This window comes from Hoplias malabaricus, chromosome 6, assembly GCF_029633855.1.
Source record: "Hoplias malabaricus isolate fHopMal1 chromosome 6, fHopMal1.hap1, whole genome shotgun sequence".
Classification (NCBI taxonomy): Eukaryota; Metazoa; Chordata; class Actinopteri; order Characiformes; family Erythrinidae; genus Hoplias; species Hoplias malabaricus.
In genome coordinates, this window is record NC_089805.1 from 45687778 (window position 1) to 45704718 (window position 16941).

At 48.2% G+C, this 16941-nt stretch overlaps 1 protein-coding gene across 2 annotated transcripts in view; it reads left to right on the plus strand.

Moving 5' to 3' along the window:
• The window catches only part of rnf19a (ring finger protein 19A, RBR E3 ubiquitin protein ligase), a 40460-nt gene that overhangs the window by 18866 nt on the left and 4653 nt on the right, over positions 1–16941 (plus strand). Inside the window, exons 2-7 of one of the 2 annotated variants that reach the window (XM_066674063.1) lie at positions 1143–1998; positions 8750–8958; positions 9531–9675; positions 11134–11296; positions 14234–14348; positions 15014–15175. In XM_066674063.1, coding sequence (XP_066530160.1) covers positions 1143–1998; positions 8750–8958; positions 9531–9675; positions 11134–11296; positions 14234–14348; positions 15014–15175 — 1650 coding nt within the window. The remainder of the gene's footprint in view (positions 1–1142; positions 1999–8749; positions 8959–9530; positions 9676–11133; positions 11297–14233; positions 14349–15013; positions 15176–16941) is intronic. The other variant, XM_066674064.1, reaches the window with a different exon arrangement.

The window sequence follows — 16941 nt, forward strand, 5'->3', positions numbered from 1 at the left end:
TTCTGGTTTCTATTCCCCAGTTTCTTGGTATTTGTATTGTGCAATAATTTGACAGAAGCAGCATCTAAGGCTACACCTCTTTTAATTTCAGCCCTACCCCATCAGCCTCAGGCAGTATCAGCAAAATTACCCACAACCCCACTCCTCCCTCCTCCAAATGATTTAAAATTGATTTCCAAAACCCCATCATTAATTAAAGTTGATACACTGTTTTTGAGTGTGTCTGTACTGTGGGGATCCAGTACCAAGGACACCTGACAGGGGGTAGTTAAATTGCAAGAATGTCTGACCATGGCCATGGGTGTGGTTCAGTACCCAGGACGTCTGACTGTGGGGACGGGGGGTGGTTCAGTACCCAGGACGTCTGACTGTGGGGACGGGGGGTGGTTCAGTACCCAGGACGTCTGACTGTGGGGACGGGGGGTGGTTCAGTACCCAGGACGTCTGACTGTGGGGACGGGGGGTGGTTCAGTACCCAGGACGTCTGACTGTGGGGACGGGGGGTGGTTCAGTACCCAGGACGTCTGACTGTGGGGACGGGGGGTGGTTCAGTACCCAGGACGTCTGACTGTGGGGACGGGGGGTGGTTCAGTACCCAGGACGTCTGACTGTGGGGACGGGGGGTGGTTCAGTACCCAGGACGTCTGACTGTGGGGACGGGGGGTGGTTCAGTACCCAGGACGTCTGACTGTGGGGACGGGGGTAGTTCAGTACCCAGGACGTCTGACTGTGGGGACGGGGGGTGGTTCAGTACCCAGGACGTCTGACTGTGGGGACGGGGGGTGGTTCAGTACCCAGGACGTCTGACTGTGGGGACGGGGGGTGGTTCAGTACCCAGGACGTCTGACTGTGGGGACGGGGGGTGGTTCAGTACCCAGGACGTCTGACTGTGGGGACGGGGGGTGGTTCAGTACCCAGGACGTCTGACTGTGGGGACGGGGGGTGGTTCAGTACCCAGGACGTCTGACTGTGGGGACGGGGGGTGGTTCAGTACCCAGGACGTCTGACTGTGGGGACGGGGGGTGGTTCAGTACCCAGGACGTCTGACTGTGGGGACGGGGGGTGGTTCAGTACCCAGGACGTCTGACTGTGGGGACGGGGGTGATTCAGTAGTCTAACTTGCCCTGTCCTCTGTTCCTCAGGTGCGTCCGAGAGCGAGGCTGACCTGGAGCTGCCCCACCAGAGGATTCCTGGAGGTTCACCACCATGTCATAGCACCCTGCCCTCGCCTCCGAGAGCCCTGTCCCCTCCTCCCCCTCTCTCCCCTCCCTCTCCCTCCTCCTCTTCCTCCTCTTCCTCTTCTACCCCTTCCCCCCCAGCTCCAGCATCAGAAGCCCCTCCACCCGGCGACAGTTTCCCTTCAGTGGAAATGAGTCTCCATCACCAGGCCCAGGACTCAGAGAGGGACCTTCCCTCGGCCGCGTCCTCCGTGAGCCTGCCGTCCGTCAGGAAAACACCCAAAAAACGGCGCCTCTCACTGCGGTCGCTTTTCCGACGGTGCCGCAGCGGCGATCCCAAATCCCGGAAGACGAGAGGAGGGGATGGAATCGCGAGTATCGAAAGCGTTCACTCTGAACTCCAACAGAATCAAAACCAAAATCATCAGCATCAGGATCGTTCCTCATCCCTCTCGGCTCCTGGAGTGGCCTCCACCTCCGCATCCACCACCTCCTCTTCCTCGTCCTCCTCGTCCTCGTCCTCCTCAGAGCTGCTGGAGTGCCCCCTCTGCCTCCTGAGGCACGCCCGGGACCGGTTCCCCGACATCATGACCTGTCCCCACCGCTCCTGCGCCGATTGCCTGCGTCAGTACCTCCGCATCGAGATCTCGGAGAGCCGCGTCAACATCAGCTGCCCCGAGTGCTCCGAGCGCTTCAACCCCCATGACATCCGCGTCATCCTGGCTGACAGAGCGCTCATGGACAAATACGAGGAGTTCATGCTCCGCCGCTGGCTCGCCGCTGACCCCGACTGCCGCTGGTGCCCTGCCCCCGACTGCGGGTAAGAACCAGGGTCTCATTCTGAATTAGAAACCGGTTTCGTCAGTGATTTAAGACCTGATTCTGGATCAGTCTTTGTGTTAGGTGTTGTTTTCTTTACTGTGTTTAGACACGTTGGTTGTTTATCTTGGAGTTGAGCTCTCAGGGCATAAAGGCGCACTGCTCTGTGTTCTCGATCGCTCCGTGTCTGTGATTGAGAGCAGAATGCAGAATGTCCTGTTCAGGTGAATCAGTTTTATTTCCTGCGTCAGTGTTGTGTTTTAAAAAGAGGGTGTGTGTGTGAATTCTCTTTTATGGAGAGAGTCATAGGAACCTGTTTATGGGCGGTGAACTACAGGCGACGTGTCTGTGTCTGTACACAGCATGTGGGGGGGGGGCTAACGTGAAGTTTGTTTATCGGACCGATATAAAAGATCCAGCGATGTTTATGGTTTATTGATTCAGGTTTTTACGGCCAATCTTATTTATCTTTGTGGTTTTATTGTGCACTAAATTCATAAAACACACACTCAACTTTCCCTCGCTGGTCTTTACCCTTGTTTTGTGTGTTACCTTGGTCACTATTAAACTAGCAAAACAGTCATTTTGGGTTCTAGAAATAGAAAAGACTTCCCTATTTTAATAAACATTAAATAGTCATGAAGAATGCTCGTGTTTTAAGGAAGCGCTGTGTAACAGTCCGTCTGCTGATTTACATTTCTGTGGAAAAGGAAAAATGGGGAAACTACCACTTTTCTGATTTGAAAACAAAAGAAAATCACAAGGATGTAAAAACAGAAAAATGCTCTTTTTTGTTTTATTGGGGCCGCTACATCAGGTGAATCAATCTATCTATCGTTACACTTATATAGAGCCTTTCTAGACACCCAAGGACGCTTTACAATCCACACTGCTCAGAACACTCAATCCACACACACACACACTGGCGAGAAGCGGAAGCCAAACTCGTACATCGTGCTCTCGACCAGGAACGACAGTTATTAGAGAAGCCAATTCACCTAATCTCCATGTTTTTGGACTGTGGAAACCGGAGTCCCCGGAGGGAACCCACACAGACACAGGGAGAACATGGAAACTCCACCCAGATGGGACTTGAACCCAAGATCCCAGCTCTGAGAGGCGAACGTGCTCACCACTAAGCCACCTGCCGCCACTCTCAGAGTTGTTGTTGTCACTCCCAGAGCCAGTCATAAATGTATATAGTTATAGAGTTAAACCTTTAAACATCACACATCCACTGGTTACAGTGGGTTCAGATCGGAGTGAGTAAACATCCACTTCCAAACCGAGACATTTATTCAACTTAGGGGTAAATCAGATGACTCCTTATTCTGTTTTCCCGTTTTAAAAAGAATATCGAACTTATAAAAGGAACACACGCACTGTCTTGCTCTTCTCGAAAAGGTTGGGCACACGAGCACAGGACGGTTCACGAGCTCACAGCGCAGATCTGAGGCTGCTCTGTGGAGTCCTTATCTCGTACCTTAATGTCATAAATATTTACAACCAGCGGTTACCGTACGGTCACTTTAAAACGATCTGACATCAGAGTTACTTCAGGAAACTCCTGGGACGTTAGTCTAAACTAGAGATGCTTTAAAAAGGTTGGTGTGGCGTGTCTTCACACAGCTCCCTAGCCCCGAGATGAAGGAACTGGAAACTATTAGTGGAGGTGTTTACAAACCTCTGGACACAACACAAGAGTCATAACATTCAGTGGAGTGTAAAAATAGCTGCGTAAACGCCCCGACACACCCGGCTGCCGTGAAGCTGACGGCAGAGTTGTGCTGTACTGTTATCGGTGGGAGAGTTGTGCTAACATCCTGTCGCTAAGACAGAGCAGTGACTGTGGGTTTCCATCACGTGATGACGGCCCTATTGTTTGTTTTCAGTGTGTTTTAAACACTCGCCATGATATTGGCTCTGTTTTAGAACAGCTGCAGTGTGTGTGTGTGTGTGTTGGGGGAATAGAGATAAACACAACACATCTTCCTGTAAAAGTAGCAGTAGAAGTCCATCTGTCAGTGTGCGATACGTTGTCACTAAAGGTACAAACAGTGCTATTACAGATACAACACTGGTGTTTCCTAAAGTCCATTACACATTCTGTTCTCCAGAAGGAGAGGGGGGTGTCTGTGAGATTAGAACCGTGTTAAACAAAAGAACATAGGTTCTGCAGATGAAGTGTGGCGTGTAATTGTTTCCTAATTAAAGGGTTCAGAGTACTTTGAGTAGAGATCTTATTTTTCTAAAGGGGTGTGTGTGTGTCCGTTCTGCACTCACAATGGTTTTATTCCAAGAAGGACCTCTGGTGATTGCACCTCTGTGTTTTTACAGAAACTGAAAGAGCCGAGTGTTTGCCGAGATCAGATTTCAGTTGAGGTTTCTGAGGTTGTGTTTGCGGAATATGTTTGGGGGGGGGGGGGGGGGGGGGTTAGATTTACATGGTTACAGTAACACAGTAGTCGGAGGAACTCCTTACAAGTGCAGCCGGCTCCGTCTGAAGCTCATGGGCAGTTGAGAGTCTGCCTTTTTGAAAGAGCGTCGGCCTTCTCTCTCTCTCACTCGTCGCCTGGTTGCGGGTGTGTGTATAAATAGTGTTTCTAATGCTGTGTGTGTGTCAGCAGTGCGCCGAAAGTCTGAGTGTGATGAAATGTCGACAGCTGGAGTCCAGATAAGAGAAGATGACAGACGTGATGGCTGCTCTACAGCTGCGTTTTCACCGTGATGTCTCAATACTGATTAGTGATAATAAGAGAAGGACTTTCACGGTGGGGGATCGATATCGATATCTCACAGGGAGAGTAGAGCTTTCTCTCTGGTGTCAGTGTTGGTTAGTGATTGGGACTGGGGACGTATCAGGGCTCTGCCTTTAGGGAGTTTGGGCTGAATGATCGTTGGGGAAACGGTTGAGTACCTACTCGTTTGTGATATTGATAATCATTACAGATGTGGGCGAGAGATGAGCGCAGCTGTTGGATTCAGTTGGACAGAGGCGATTATAGGAATATCAGCTTCTCTACTCGTAGTCATTCCCTGTTCAAGGCTGCGGCCGGGACTGTGGAGACCTGCACTTCTGTCTTGTTTATTTTCAGAAGCTTTTTAAGGTGGAATGGTATGTTTTAAGAGAAAAGTGGCTGAAGTGTAATTTGAGTTTCTCTTCTGTGACTGAGATGAAGTGGTGCCTTGTCCAGGTTGTGGTCCTTTCGTGCGATTCCAGGAGGAAATGAATGGATGAATGCAGAGCTCTGATATTAACTCTGGATGTGTTGTTGTTCTTGTACTTTTCAGTCGTGTTCTACAGCTCTGCTTGCCGTGTGGGCGTTTCTCTGACCTTGTGGAAACAAGGCAGTCAGAACCAGACCAGGTCCTGATCTTTTTATTTTGTTTTGTCTGACTTTGTCTGCAGCAGGGAGCCGAACGCTTTGGGAGAAACACTTCAATGTCAGTTCCTACCAGTGCGCCGTATCAATACTGATCAGTGATATGAGCTAGGACTGATGCAGGAAAACGCAGAGCTCTGTAATGACTGAGGAGGTGGTGTTTTGCAGCAGGACTGAGCCTGGGGGACGTAGACAGCCTCCTGCTCTCGTCAGTGGAACAGTCACTAATTAGAGTTATCAGTTTGTTTACAGCGCTGACCGCTGCTCCTGTAAACACGAGTGGTGTAAACACGAGAGTTGTGCTGTGGCTGTGAGGCTGGTCTGATGAAGGGAAGATGCACGTACACACACACACACACACACACACACACAATGTGCGAGGCAAATAGAACAGGACTGTCTCCTCCCTGAACACCCACAGCTGAAATGGCTCTGAGCAAATCATCTAACCTCAAATAATGTGATGAAGATGGAGATGTTCTCTCGTCTGTAACCCGTCTTATAACCCACCCACAGTTTGTTTTTTTCCCCTCGCCTGTTTCACTCAAACACACTACTTTCAAGAATAAACAAGCCCTGGTTTCCATTGACACTGACTCTGTGCTCTGCTTAATTCTGCTCTGATTCTGACGTCAAGTGCAGAGACTTTAGAATTGCCCCGCCCCCTCGTCTTGAGTCTGTCCAATCACAGAAGAAAGAGAACCGCGGCTAAAAACCAGAGCTGCTTCTCCTCGCTGCTGTGAGCTCGGGGTCAGGGTGAACAGGGTGCGGCTCATTATCATTTAAAGGAACAGGTGGGGCCGTTGAGCCGGGGGGAGGGTTTTATGGGGTTTTAATTAAGCCCAGTTTGGAGTTCTGGAAGCACGGTGCAGGACCGGTCGGGTGGTGGTTTTCTGCTGCAGCTCTTTGTGCAGTGGTGCGTCAGGAATGCATGTTTCCTCTCAGTAGAAAACCCCTCTTTCTGTTTCCTCTCAGGATGAGAACGACAGAGTTAGACATTCAGAGTGAAGCCCGGAGCCAAAAGCAGAGCAATGTGCCGTCATCAGCTTTTTCTCCACGCTGACACTGGGACACTGTGGAGCTGAATAGAGCCTCTGTCACCAGCCCTTCACTCCACAGCCCTGATTATAATTCATCCCCCTCTCTCTCTCTCTCTCTCTCTCTCTCTCTCTCTCTCTCTCACTCTGTCTCACTTTCTCTGTCGCTCTCACCCAGTGTCTCTCACTGTCTGACACATTTTCCTCTCGCTATCTCAGTCCTCTCATTGCTCTATTACCCTGGTTCTCGTTCTCTCTCTCTCTCCCTCTCTCTCTCTCTCTCTCAATATTAAAGATACGGTGAACTCAGATTCTCACAACCCCTCTCCAGAACCCCATCATATAAACAGCTCACACAGGGTGTTATTAATAAACCAAACAGCAACATCCTCGCCTCTGTAGTTTCAGTTTTACACACACACACACACACTCAGCCTGTGGGTGAAAACTGTCCAGTCATTATTAAAACAGTGAGCTCCTCCTCCATGGCTCCAGTGGGTGGTCATTTCCCTGCAGAGTTAAAATGGTGTGGCCCTCATCCTCTTAATCGCTGTTATCAGACTCTTTAGATACGCACCTCTGTGTCCTCCATTTCTCCGTCGTTCAGTGTGAAAGCCGGTGTCTATACACCGTTACTGACAGATATGGAAATGTCAAGGCTCCAACCACGGCATCGAATCCACAGGGGGACTCCTTCACTTGGGCTTGGTTCTCACCAGAACCTGGAGGGAGCCTGCCGTCATGTTCCAGATTTAACCCTGGCCTCAGACTGTGGAGGAAGTGCTCCTGTTTTCCTCTGCTCTAATAGTAATTCAGGATCAAACCGAGACAGAGCGGAGGTGCAGCTGAGTAACGTCTATGATCTGCTGAGTGGTGATAATGGAGCTGATGCGTGCTGAGGTCAGGGATTTACTCTGCTCTGGTCACTGAGGTGAGAGTGTGCTGTCAGTGACTGAGGAGGATTATCTCAGGAGCTGTCTGCCTCTGTCTTCTGTGTCTCTCAGCTACAACTCTTATACGTTATGCATTTTCCTGTGTTAGCTGAAGTCCCTCAGTCTCTCACACTGTCCCCAGCACAGTGAGGGTGAGCAGCATGTGTTTCCTCCAAGACCAGAGGATCCCTTCTCTCTCCAGCCATGACTTGTTTGGCCCAAACCCTCTGATCATTACATTATTAACAAACCACGTAATTGTTCAGCTTCCTAAATATTCATCATCCCAGATGTGTCCGTTATTTTCAAGCCAGTGTTTACAGAAGAACAGCTCCAGGCCCTGAGCTGGTCCTCCCTCACACGCCAAGTGGATGATAAACGTTAAAACCTGTCAGGCCTCTGCCTTGGATCCAGCAGGTGTTTGACAATGAGCCTAATGCTATGTGCTATTCACTGTATAGTGCAGTATTTTGACGTTCCCCCGTTGTGTAGCAGTGTCTGAAAACACACGGCCTTTTTCAGTGCACGCCATCAACCCAAAACCCAACCCATGTACACCAGCTGACATTGGATAGTGAATACCCATAATGTACTGCGCTTTATGTGTTTTGTTAAAATTGCATTGTGAAAAACGGACCTCCCTCAGCCCCTCGTTTACGTCCCGGTTTGTTCTTTCTGTCGTCATAAACAATAACTAACGTAGGGCACAGTGTCTGTACTTTGACCGAAATGACTGAGCCGTGCTCAGTGTGAATTAGTGTTCACGTGTGTCGTCTGGAAGCAGTGACGAGGTTTGACCACTCGGGCGTGGTCAGGGGTTCCTCAGGGGTAACACGCTCTCAGCACGTACTGAACGGTTGGTTTTAGAGGGCCGATGGCTCTTGGTCGATGCTGAGACGCTCAGCGGTGGAGTCTCTGGGGGCAGAGCGGAGAGCAGGTCGTGTAGGGTGTTTCAGGAGTGCTTGTATGTTTTGAGGATGCCTTTTTTCCGGCGTGTGGTTCGGTGGTGTTTACGTTCTTTTAATATATTTTTATGAGTTGACACTGAACACTGAGGAGTGTGTTGTAAAACGAGGCCCAGAGCCGTGGGGTTTAATCCTGAGAGAAGAGTCCTGGGCGAAGGCTGTTTAGACTCCTGCTTTAATGAAAGTAAACAGAATCACAGCAGAGTGAGCGCAGCCTTTCTTCATTCACCAGGGGTCAGTTACAGGTCCAGACACAGGAGTGAGTGTCTGTTTCTTGCTGATGGTTCCACTCTGAGGTAGAGGAGAGTGGACTGCAGTGCTCTGACACCCTTTAGTTTTTATCCAGACGCTGCTGTGGACCGGAGTCTGTTCTGTGTCTGGACGCCCCTCTCGCGTTTCTAATGTTACTGTAAATGACGTCTCTGACCGTTCCAGGTATGCAGTCATTGCCTTCGGCTGCGCGAGCTGCCCAAAGATCACGTGTGGCCGGGAGGGCTGCGGAACGGAGTTCTGTTATCACTGTAAACAGCTGTGGCACCCGAACCAAACCTGCGACGCTGCGAGACAGCAGAGAGCCCAGAGCCTCCGACTGCGGCCTTTCAGATCCTCCTCGCTCAGCTACAGCCAGGAGAGCGGAGCTGCAGGTACACACACACACACACACACACACAGGAACCAAAAACTCAAAACAGCAGGTTTCTAAGAGGCTTTAAAAGCCACGGTCCACTGGTGTTTAAAGGAACACTATGTAGAATTTTTACATTAAAATCACACCTTCAAAATGGTCATGATGCAGCAGTAGAGAGAATGGAGCCTCTGTTGCTGATGCTACAGGCTGGCACTGCAGAAACTGCACTATGTAGCTTTTGATGAAGGGTAGGAAAATACCCGCTCCTGCCTCCTCCTTAATGTGAGGACAATGCTGTAAACACGAATCACACACATTGCAAACTGTAGGGGGAGACCAGGACCAAAAGACCAAAGCTTACATAGTGTAGTTTCCACAGTGCTGAGCCTGGAGTAGCATTGATGGTCACTTTTTTTCTGATTTAGAAGCTGAAAATACTTGAGTGCTGTTTAAATGAGTGACAGTAAATTCCAGACAACTGTCAACACACTCCCAGTTCAGTGGGGTTTGTCTGTGTCTCTTTCTGCAGGAGACAGTGTCACAAAGCAGCTGTTCACAGGTGTGTGTGTGTGTGTTTGTCTCATTCAGCAGACGATATAAAGCCCTGTCCCCGCTGTGCTGCCTACATCATTAAGATGAACGATGGGAGCTGTAATCACATGACCTGTGCTGTGTGTGGCTGCGAGTTCTGCTGGCTCTGCATGAAGGAGATCTCAGACCTGCACTACTTAAGGTGAACACACACACACACTCACACACACACACTCACACACACACACTCACACACACACACACACACACACACACACACACACACACTTTGCACAATTCACACATTCGTATGTGTTCGTTGCGGCCCCGTGTCTGATCTTAAAGCTGATTTAGTTTTAGTTTTTTTTTATAAAATGTTATTTCTTTTTGTTTTTACTTATTGTTACTTTAAACTAGTTTTAAAATTAAACTGAAAATGTGTAGTTTTAAAGGTTCTATGATTTTAGAGGTATTATTTATCACTAACATAAACAATAGCTGTACACTGTTACATTATAAAACATGTTTAAATATGAAAGGAGAAATAGGGCCACTTTATTTAACGTTACTTTAAAGTGTACTCCAGGGGTTTCAGCTCATTGATTCAGAATCATTGGGGAACCGACGATAAGAACAACTCCCTGAATCAACTCCTCACTCTTTCCCCCGGCTGCTCTCATCGCCGTGACTAAAGCAAACAGAAGGAGCCTTTTCCTGTTTATATTTCTTTGTAATTTTCGGCTTTTCGATTAGAAATAAGAGGTCGTTTATCAGTCACGAATATTCATGAGCAAAATGAGCACAGCCTTGAAGTGACACTGAAGAAGTTCAGAGATTTTTCTCCTGTTCCCCAAACGTGATCAGTCTACTGAGACTGAGACATGTTCATTCATTCATTGTCTGTAACCCTTATTCAGTTCAGGGTCACGGTGGGTCCAGAGTCTACCGGGATTCACTGGGCGCAAAGACGGGAACACACCCTGGAGGGGGCGCCAGTCTAAGACACATTCAGAAAGCAGCACCCCACTGTTTAAAAAAGTGTTACAGGTTTTTCTCTGCGGCACATTTCATTCACTGAGGCGTTTTGGTCTGAAACACATCCACAAAGAGACAGTGAGAACGGAGTGAAGGCCAGGAGTCGGAGTGTGTGGAATTAACTCTGAACGGGGAGTGGAGCAGCTGTGGGGGGATTTGAAGTAGACGTGAGGGGCTGAAGTGTGAGCAGGGCTCATTTAAACACACAGAAACCAGAGCGAGTGACTCTCTCTGTCTCTCTGTTTCTCTCTCTCTGTCTCTCTGTTTCTCTCTCTCTCTGTCTCTCTGTTGCTCGCTCTGTCTCTGTCTCTCTCTGTCTCTGTCTCTTTGTCTCTCTGTTGCTCTCTCTCTCTCTGTCTCTCTCTTTCTGTCTCTCTCTTTGTCTCTCTGTCTCTGTTGCTCTCTCTCTTTGTTTCTGTCTCCCTCTCTCTCTTGCTCTCTCTTTGTCTCTGTCTCTCTCTCTCTCTGTTGCTCTCTCTCTTTGTCTCTGTCTCTCTCTCTCTCTCTCTCTCTCTCTGTTGCTCTCTCTTTGTGTCTCTCTCTCTCTCTCTCTTTCTCAGCATTGCCAAATGTACTGTAGACATTGCAGTTTAATTTATCTCTCATTTATTAACTCCCTCCGCAGTCCCTCCGGCTGTACGTTCTGGGGGAAGAAGCCCTGGAGCCGTAAGAAGAAGATCCTGTGGCAGTTGGGGACGCTGGTGGGCGCTCCGATCGGCATCGCCCTCATCGCTGGCATCGCCATCCCGGCCATGATCATCGGCATCCCCGTGTACGTGGGCAGAAAGGTCGGTGTCCTGTCTTTGATTTGTCTCTCTCAGCTTCTCCCCAGCGTTCAGAGGGAGGTTTTCCCCCTCGACTCTTCGTCTCGGGTCGCGTTATTATTTAAAGACCTCTGACTTGGTCAGAAAACCCCCTCAGCTCTGACTTCAGGAGTATCTCCGGTTTTACAGTGCGACTCGCAGCAGCAGGAGGGTGCTGTATTTAGCAGAGGCTTTTCTTCTCTTCTGTTTAACACCTCTTTCAGTTTGAACAAACATCTTTCACACGGCAGCGTTGCGCTTCCAGTTGGTACTGCAACAGATTTCAGTCCCGCACCTACCCACGTTTTACCCATGTGTCATCGGGCCAATCCGAAGTGTGAGAATACAGGCTGCTGCAGCCGCTGTCAGAGTGCGGCACAGGCCTCATTTCTGCTCATCAGTCTGTCTCTCAGCGTCAGAGATGAGCTCAGCACAATGTGGGGGTTTGCAGAGTTGAAAAGAGCGAAGGAGGTGAGAAGTTTCACATAGAAACCAAGGCCTGAACATGTCACCACAACAACTGGGTCGGGTTTAACTCCAGACTCTCGCATGAAGTGCTGAAGACGGAGAGATTTGTTTGTATTTATTTGACAGATGGTTGTTTAGCTCATTTACTAATGGAAATCCTCTACAGTGGGAGACACATTTAAGAGTCTCCACTGAAGAGCATTAACTGAGACGGGACGCTCTGGAGCAGCTACACATGAGCTCAGAGACCACTGATGCTCTAGAGGCTGAATGCAGTCAGATCTCTGGTTTTGTGTGAAGGTATATTTTAGTGGCTTTCGTTTTTAGTCGTTTTCACTCTGTTCTCTTTCTTCTCTGTTTTTACTCAATGCTCTTGTTTCTCGTTGTCTGTTTTGCTGCGTTTAACCTCGTCTTTGCGCTCTCACATAAACACGAGTCCAGCGCTGTGATTGGACAGACTCAGACGAGGGGGCGGGGCCATTCTAAAGTCTCTGCACTTGATGTAAGAATCGGAGCAGAATCAGAACGGCTCGTTTTTATCCAGTGTTTTCAGACTCAGAGCACACAGAAGACTGACTGGGAGGGTCTTGGTTCACAGTGTGTGGGTTGGTGGACTCCAGATCCACACTTTAATGTGAACACGCACTGAACAGGGGATTTTTTTTTAATCATATGTTCCTTTAAATGTGAAGGCGTTACAGAGACAGAGAAAAACAAAAATGACTGTCCTTCAGTGTGAGCGCTGTGTGTGTGTGTTGACGTGTGTTTCCCGGAGGGTGTGTGGAGAGAAGTGGGTGTTGAAGTGTCTCTCCTGAATAAGAGGGAACCGGTTCCTCCACATTCCTCCTCTTGTCTCTGACGGCGTTCCTCTCGTGGTTGGACCGTAGCCAGCTCATATACAGATTAAATATTTATTTTTTGATTGATGTTCTGATGGCGTCCAGTTTCCTGGATTCCTGACCGGACTGATCTTGTCCTCAGGGTGTGTTCATCATCTCATGCTTTCTCTCTTTCTCGTTTGATTTTTTTTTTTTTCCTTGTTTTGGTTTAATTTTACCTTCACTTTCATTCTTTTCTCACTTTGTTCTGACCTGAGAAAATGCGGAGAACATTCTCTCTCTCTCTCTCTCTCTCTCTCTCCATGTCTACCTCCTGTTCCCCGTCTGTTTCTATCTTGTGTCAATCTGTCTGTCCCTGTCCGTATCTGTCTGTCTGTCTATCTGCTTCTGTCTCTCTTTTAATCTATCTTTCTGCTGTCTCTCCTCTCGTCTGTCTGCGTCTGTCGACCGAGGAATGCCCTTAGTTATCATTAGATTTGTATTTATTTGTTTGTTCATTCTTTCATTCGTTCCATCCTTATGAAGCACTGATTTCCCGCTGCAGGTCCCACACAAACCCTGCATTAATAAAAGTGTGTGTGTGTCAGGCACAGTCCACCCAGTCAGTGTGTGAGACTCTCCACAGGAGTGTGTGACTGGGTGAACCTGTCTACAGCAGTGTGAGGGGCCCACTGTAGACTCGAGGACCCTGAAGAGGATGACGTGTTTGGAGCAGGGGTGACCAACCCGCCGCGCTCTTCCTGTCCAACTGCTGCTCTTTTCATAATAAAACGTGTAGCTGTCTATTTAATGTATTTGGTTCTGAAACGGTTAAGATCTCGTTGTCTGCGAGTCCCACCTCCTGAACCCGAACCGCTAACAGGATTGGCTCCGCTGTTTCTCTGTAACGCGTGAGAGGCTCTGGCTGTTAGGAGCCAAAGAGGTGTGAGACGCCATGAAAATCACATTCGTATTTACTGAGGACCGGTGCGTTTAATTATTAAATGAGGAGCGCTTCCATAGTTATTACATGGACCATGTGTGTGTGTGTGCACAGTCTGAAAAAAGTGGACACTATGATAAGAAAACCATGTTGCTCCAAGCCCAAATCTCCCCACAGGTTTCACACACACACACTCTTCCGCATAAGCCTTAAAGTGACAGAACACTCACAAATAAATCACATTGCAGAGGCAGGTGTAAATATTCTGTGGATCGTATGTAATGCAAACAATGAACGTACAACTGTCACCCTTTGGCTCAGACACTGTTTTAATTAAAAGTGAATGCGGATCCTAAAGTTAAGGACGTTACTAAAATATTTGGTGCTGAGATTAAATCTGCGCACTTGTTTGGGCCGTTTATTCGAATTTAAAAAACAAAAATTGCAAGAAAGAAAAAGGCTTCGGCTGCTTCAGGGGCTGTGGAGGGGCGACCCCCAAAGATTTGATTCTTGAAGAAGCGTCTGCAGTTGAAACTCTTGGGTTTCGTCTCGGTGTGTGACTGTAGTTGTGTAAATACATTATTAGTGTTTCCTGGTAGTAATGTGTGTGTTTGTTCTGTGTAGGCCACCCCTGGCTTAGAGGAGAAATGCACATGAATGAATATATAATTCAGTGTGTGTTTGTGATTTCAGATTCATAACCGCTACGAAGGGAAGGACATCTCGAAACACAAGAGGAACCTGGTGATCGCCGGCGGAGTCACTCTCTCTGTTATCGTGTCTCCAGTGGTGGCTGCAGTGACTGTGGGTAAGGCGCAGCAACTCTTACACAACATTAACGTGCACTTTGCTTCTGGACTGTCGCCAGAGGACAAAGGGCTGTGTATTACACAACGCAAGCAGTGAGGACATCTGCTGCTGCTGCTGAAGGGCACCAGGGGGTTAGTGTGTGTACTTTATGACCTCTATAAGAAGCACACACAGGGGAACACATTTCCTAAAGTTTCTCGGCTGCTCTGGTGAGAGGTGATGAGTTTTAGAGGAACTTTCCGGTGCTGTCTACAACACGCATCCAGCTATTATTCCCCCTTCACCACCAGCCTACAGTTACATGTCCATCGTGAGTGGATTTAAAGGCTATGTCCTGCAGTGGCTTTGTCTGAGGATCTTTTTAAAGAAGGACGTCTGGTTCCATTCACCACCACAGTAAACTACTTCGACCATTAAATTATTCAAGAAAAGCGTTTCACACCGAGCCGTGTCTCCATCTGTGTTTACGTTTCTGCTGTCAGTTTGTGGAGAACGTGTGATGCATTAGGTTCACTTTAAAACGTGTTGTATTCCTAATAATGGAGAGGTTTAACATATATTTATTTTATAACATCGTTATTGATCAGCAACGATCAGCTTAAACCTAATAGTTAGAAAAGAGAGTGTTGTGTACTGAGATTCCGTGTGTGTGTGTGTGTTTAGGTATCGGCGTGCCCATCATGCTGGCGTATGTTTACGGAGTAGTGCCGATCTCTCTGTGTCGGAGCGGAGGGTGTGGTGTTTCCGCAGGGAACGGGAAGGGAGTTCGGATCGAGTTTGATGACGAGAACGACATGAACGTGGGCAGTGGAGCAGCTGCAACCGGTGAGTGTCTGTAAACGTAAATCACACTCTCCCAGCACTGCTGTAAACACTGGGCTTCATGGTTCCTGCTTCTGCTTCCTCACTGCACATTATATTGAATAGGAATGGACTCAAATACACACTTTTATAGCAGTTCCAGAAAGAACAACATCTTTCCACCAAAAAAGTCAGACTCTAACTCCCTGCTGCGAGTGGAGGAGTGTCTCAGAGGGACGGCTGGAGAGAACCTCAGTGATGGATCTCCTGCCCCTGGACTGCTTTATAATCACTACAGGTTTATAATCGCTACCCCCCCACAGCATTCACTCCTCTAGAAGCAGCACACAAGCTGCCTGCCAGGGGTCCTCAGTGCAGCGTCAGGTGGCACAGCGTGATTATTCTCCAGATCACAGACTACAGTTTTGTCCCCGGACTCCTCACAGCTCTCGTTCACGGCAGGGTCTTCCAAACCCAGGCTAATCTCTGGGTTGTTTGTCTTTTCCCTAAGACCCCTTTCACACAGGCGTAGTAGCCCAGAGGAGCTGTGTAACTTTTGTCCCAGGCATTACCCACACTTTATTCTGTCATCCTCACACAGAGTACACAGTCCAGGTAATGTCTGAGTGAGCGTGGGAATGTTCCGGGGAATCACACTGTATCTACTGCACAGGCAGTGCCCCATGCTTAAAGCATGTGGATAATCTCCAGCTGTGCACTGCATGTGATTTTTGAAAAATGTCCAGACCTGATTCTCCAAGCGTTTTACAAAGTTCAAATGTGTAAAGGCTCAAGGTTTTCACTACTGCTCCACTACGGATGCTGAATTATGTTGCCATGGTGATTATGCCTCTGTCAATCATTCTGTGGTTTGTCCCCCACTCTCAGCTCAGTGTGACACCTGCAGAAGTCCCTCTTTGCTTCTGCTCTGTGTTAAACCTCTTTACTGTATAAATATACATTAAATAATAAACGCTGGGGTAAACTCTGACACTGCTTAGTATCTGTACGTTTACTATACAGTGCAAACCCTGGGGAAAGGGCTTTAAGATCAGGGTAGAGCCAGGTTTCTGAAGTGCCGTCAAACGCAGTGGATTTAATCAGCTTTTCACACTGCGGTAAATCCATTTAAACAGAACTAATCCGGCTCTCTGGGTGATGAAACGTGCCGCGGTTCAGCGTTACTCAAAAACATCACAGGAACAAAGTACGCCGTTTCAAAACAACACGGTCATGTTGCGAACCTCCGTCTCCACTGCAGCTCTTACTTCCCGTAAACACTGAGGCTGCTCCGTCCTTGAGCTCGTCCTTGTCCAGGCTCTGCCCGTACTGGGAACACAACGTTTAGCTCAAGGATCACATGCTTTGTGTTCAACAGGGAACGTTCTGGAACAAATGACACGCTCCACACCTTGGGCAACACCAGGTGTGAACGGGTGAAGAGCGGAACGTTGGAGCGTAACTAGAGGTGTCCTGGAAATAAATAAATATGTTTGTGACTAGACTGGAGCGGTAAACGTTGACGTGAACGTTTCCCCATCTCTGGAGTTTTAAAGAGGACATGTTATAATTATTAATTACCTTTAATGTGGGAATCTGGAGTCCACCAACCCACAACGAGTCGTTCTGAACCAGTATTTACACTGTGTTTTGAGGAAATAATGTGTGTATGTTTTTCTTTTTTAGAATCATTTTATGCTTCATTCTCCTCATGAAGTCACTGATTTTCTACTGTCTTTTATTACATTGACAGCCCTATGGGGACTCTGTGTGTTCCCAGGAGTCTCTCT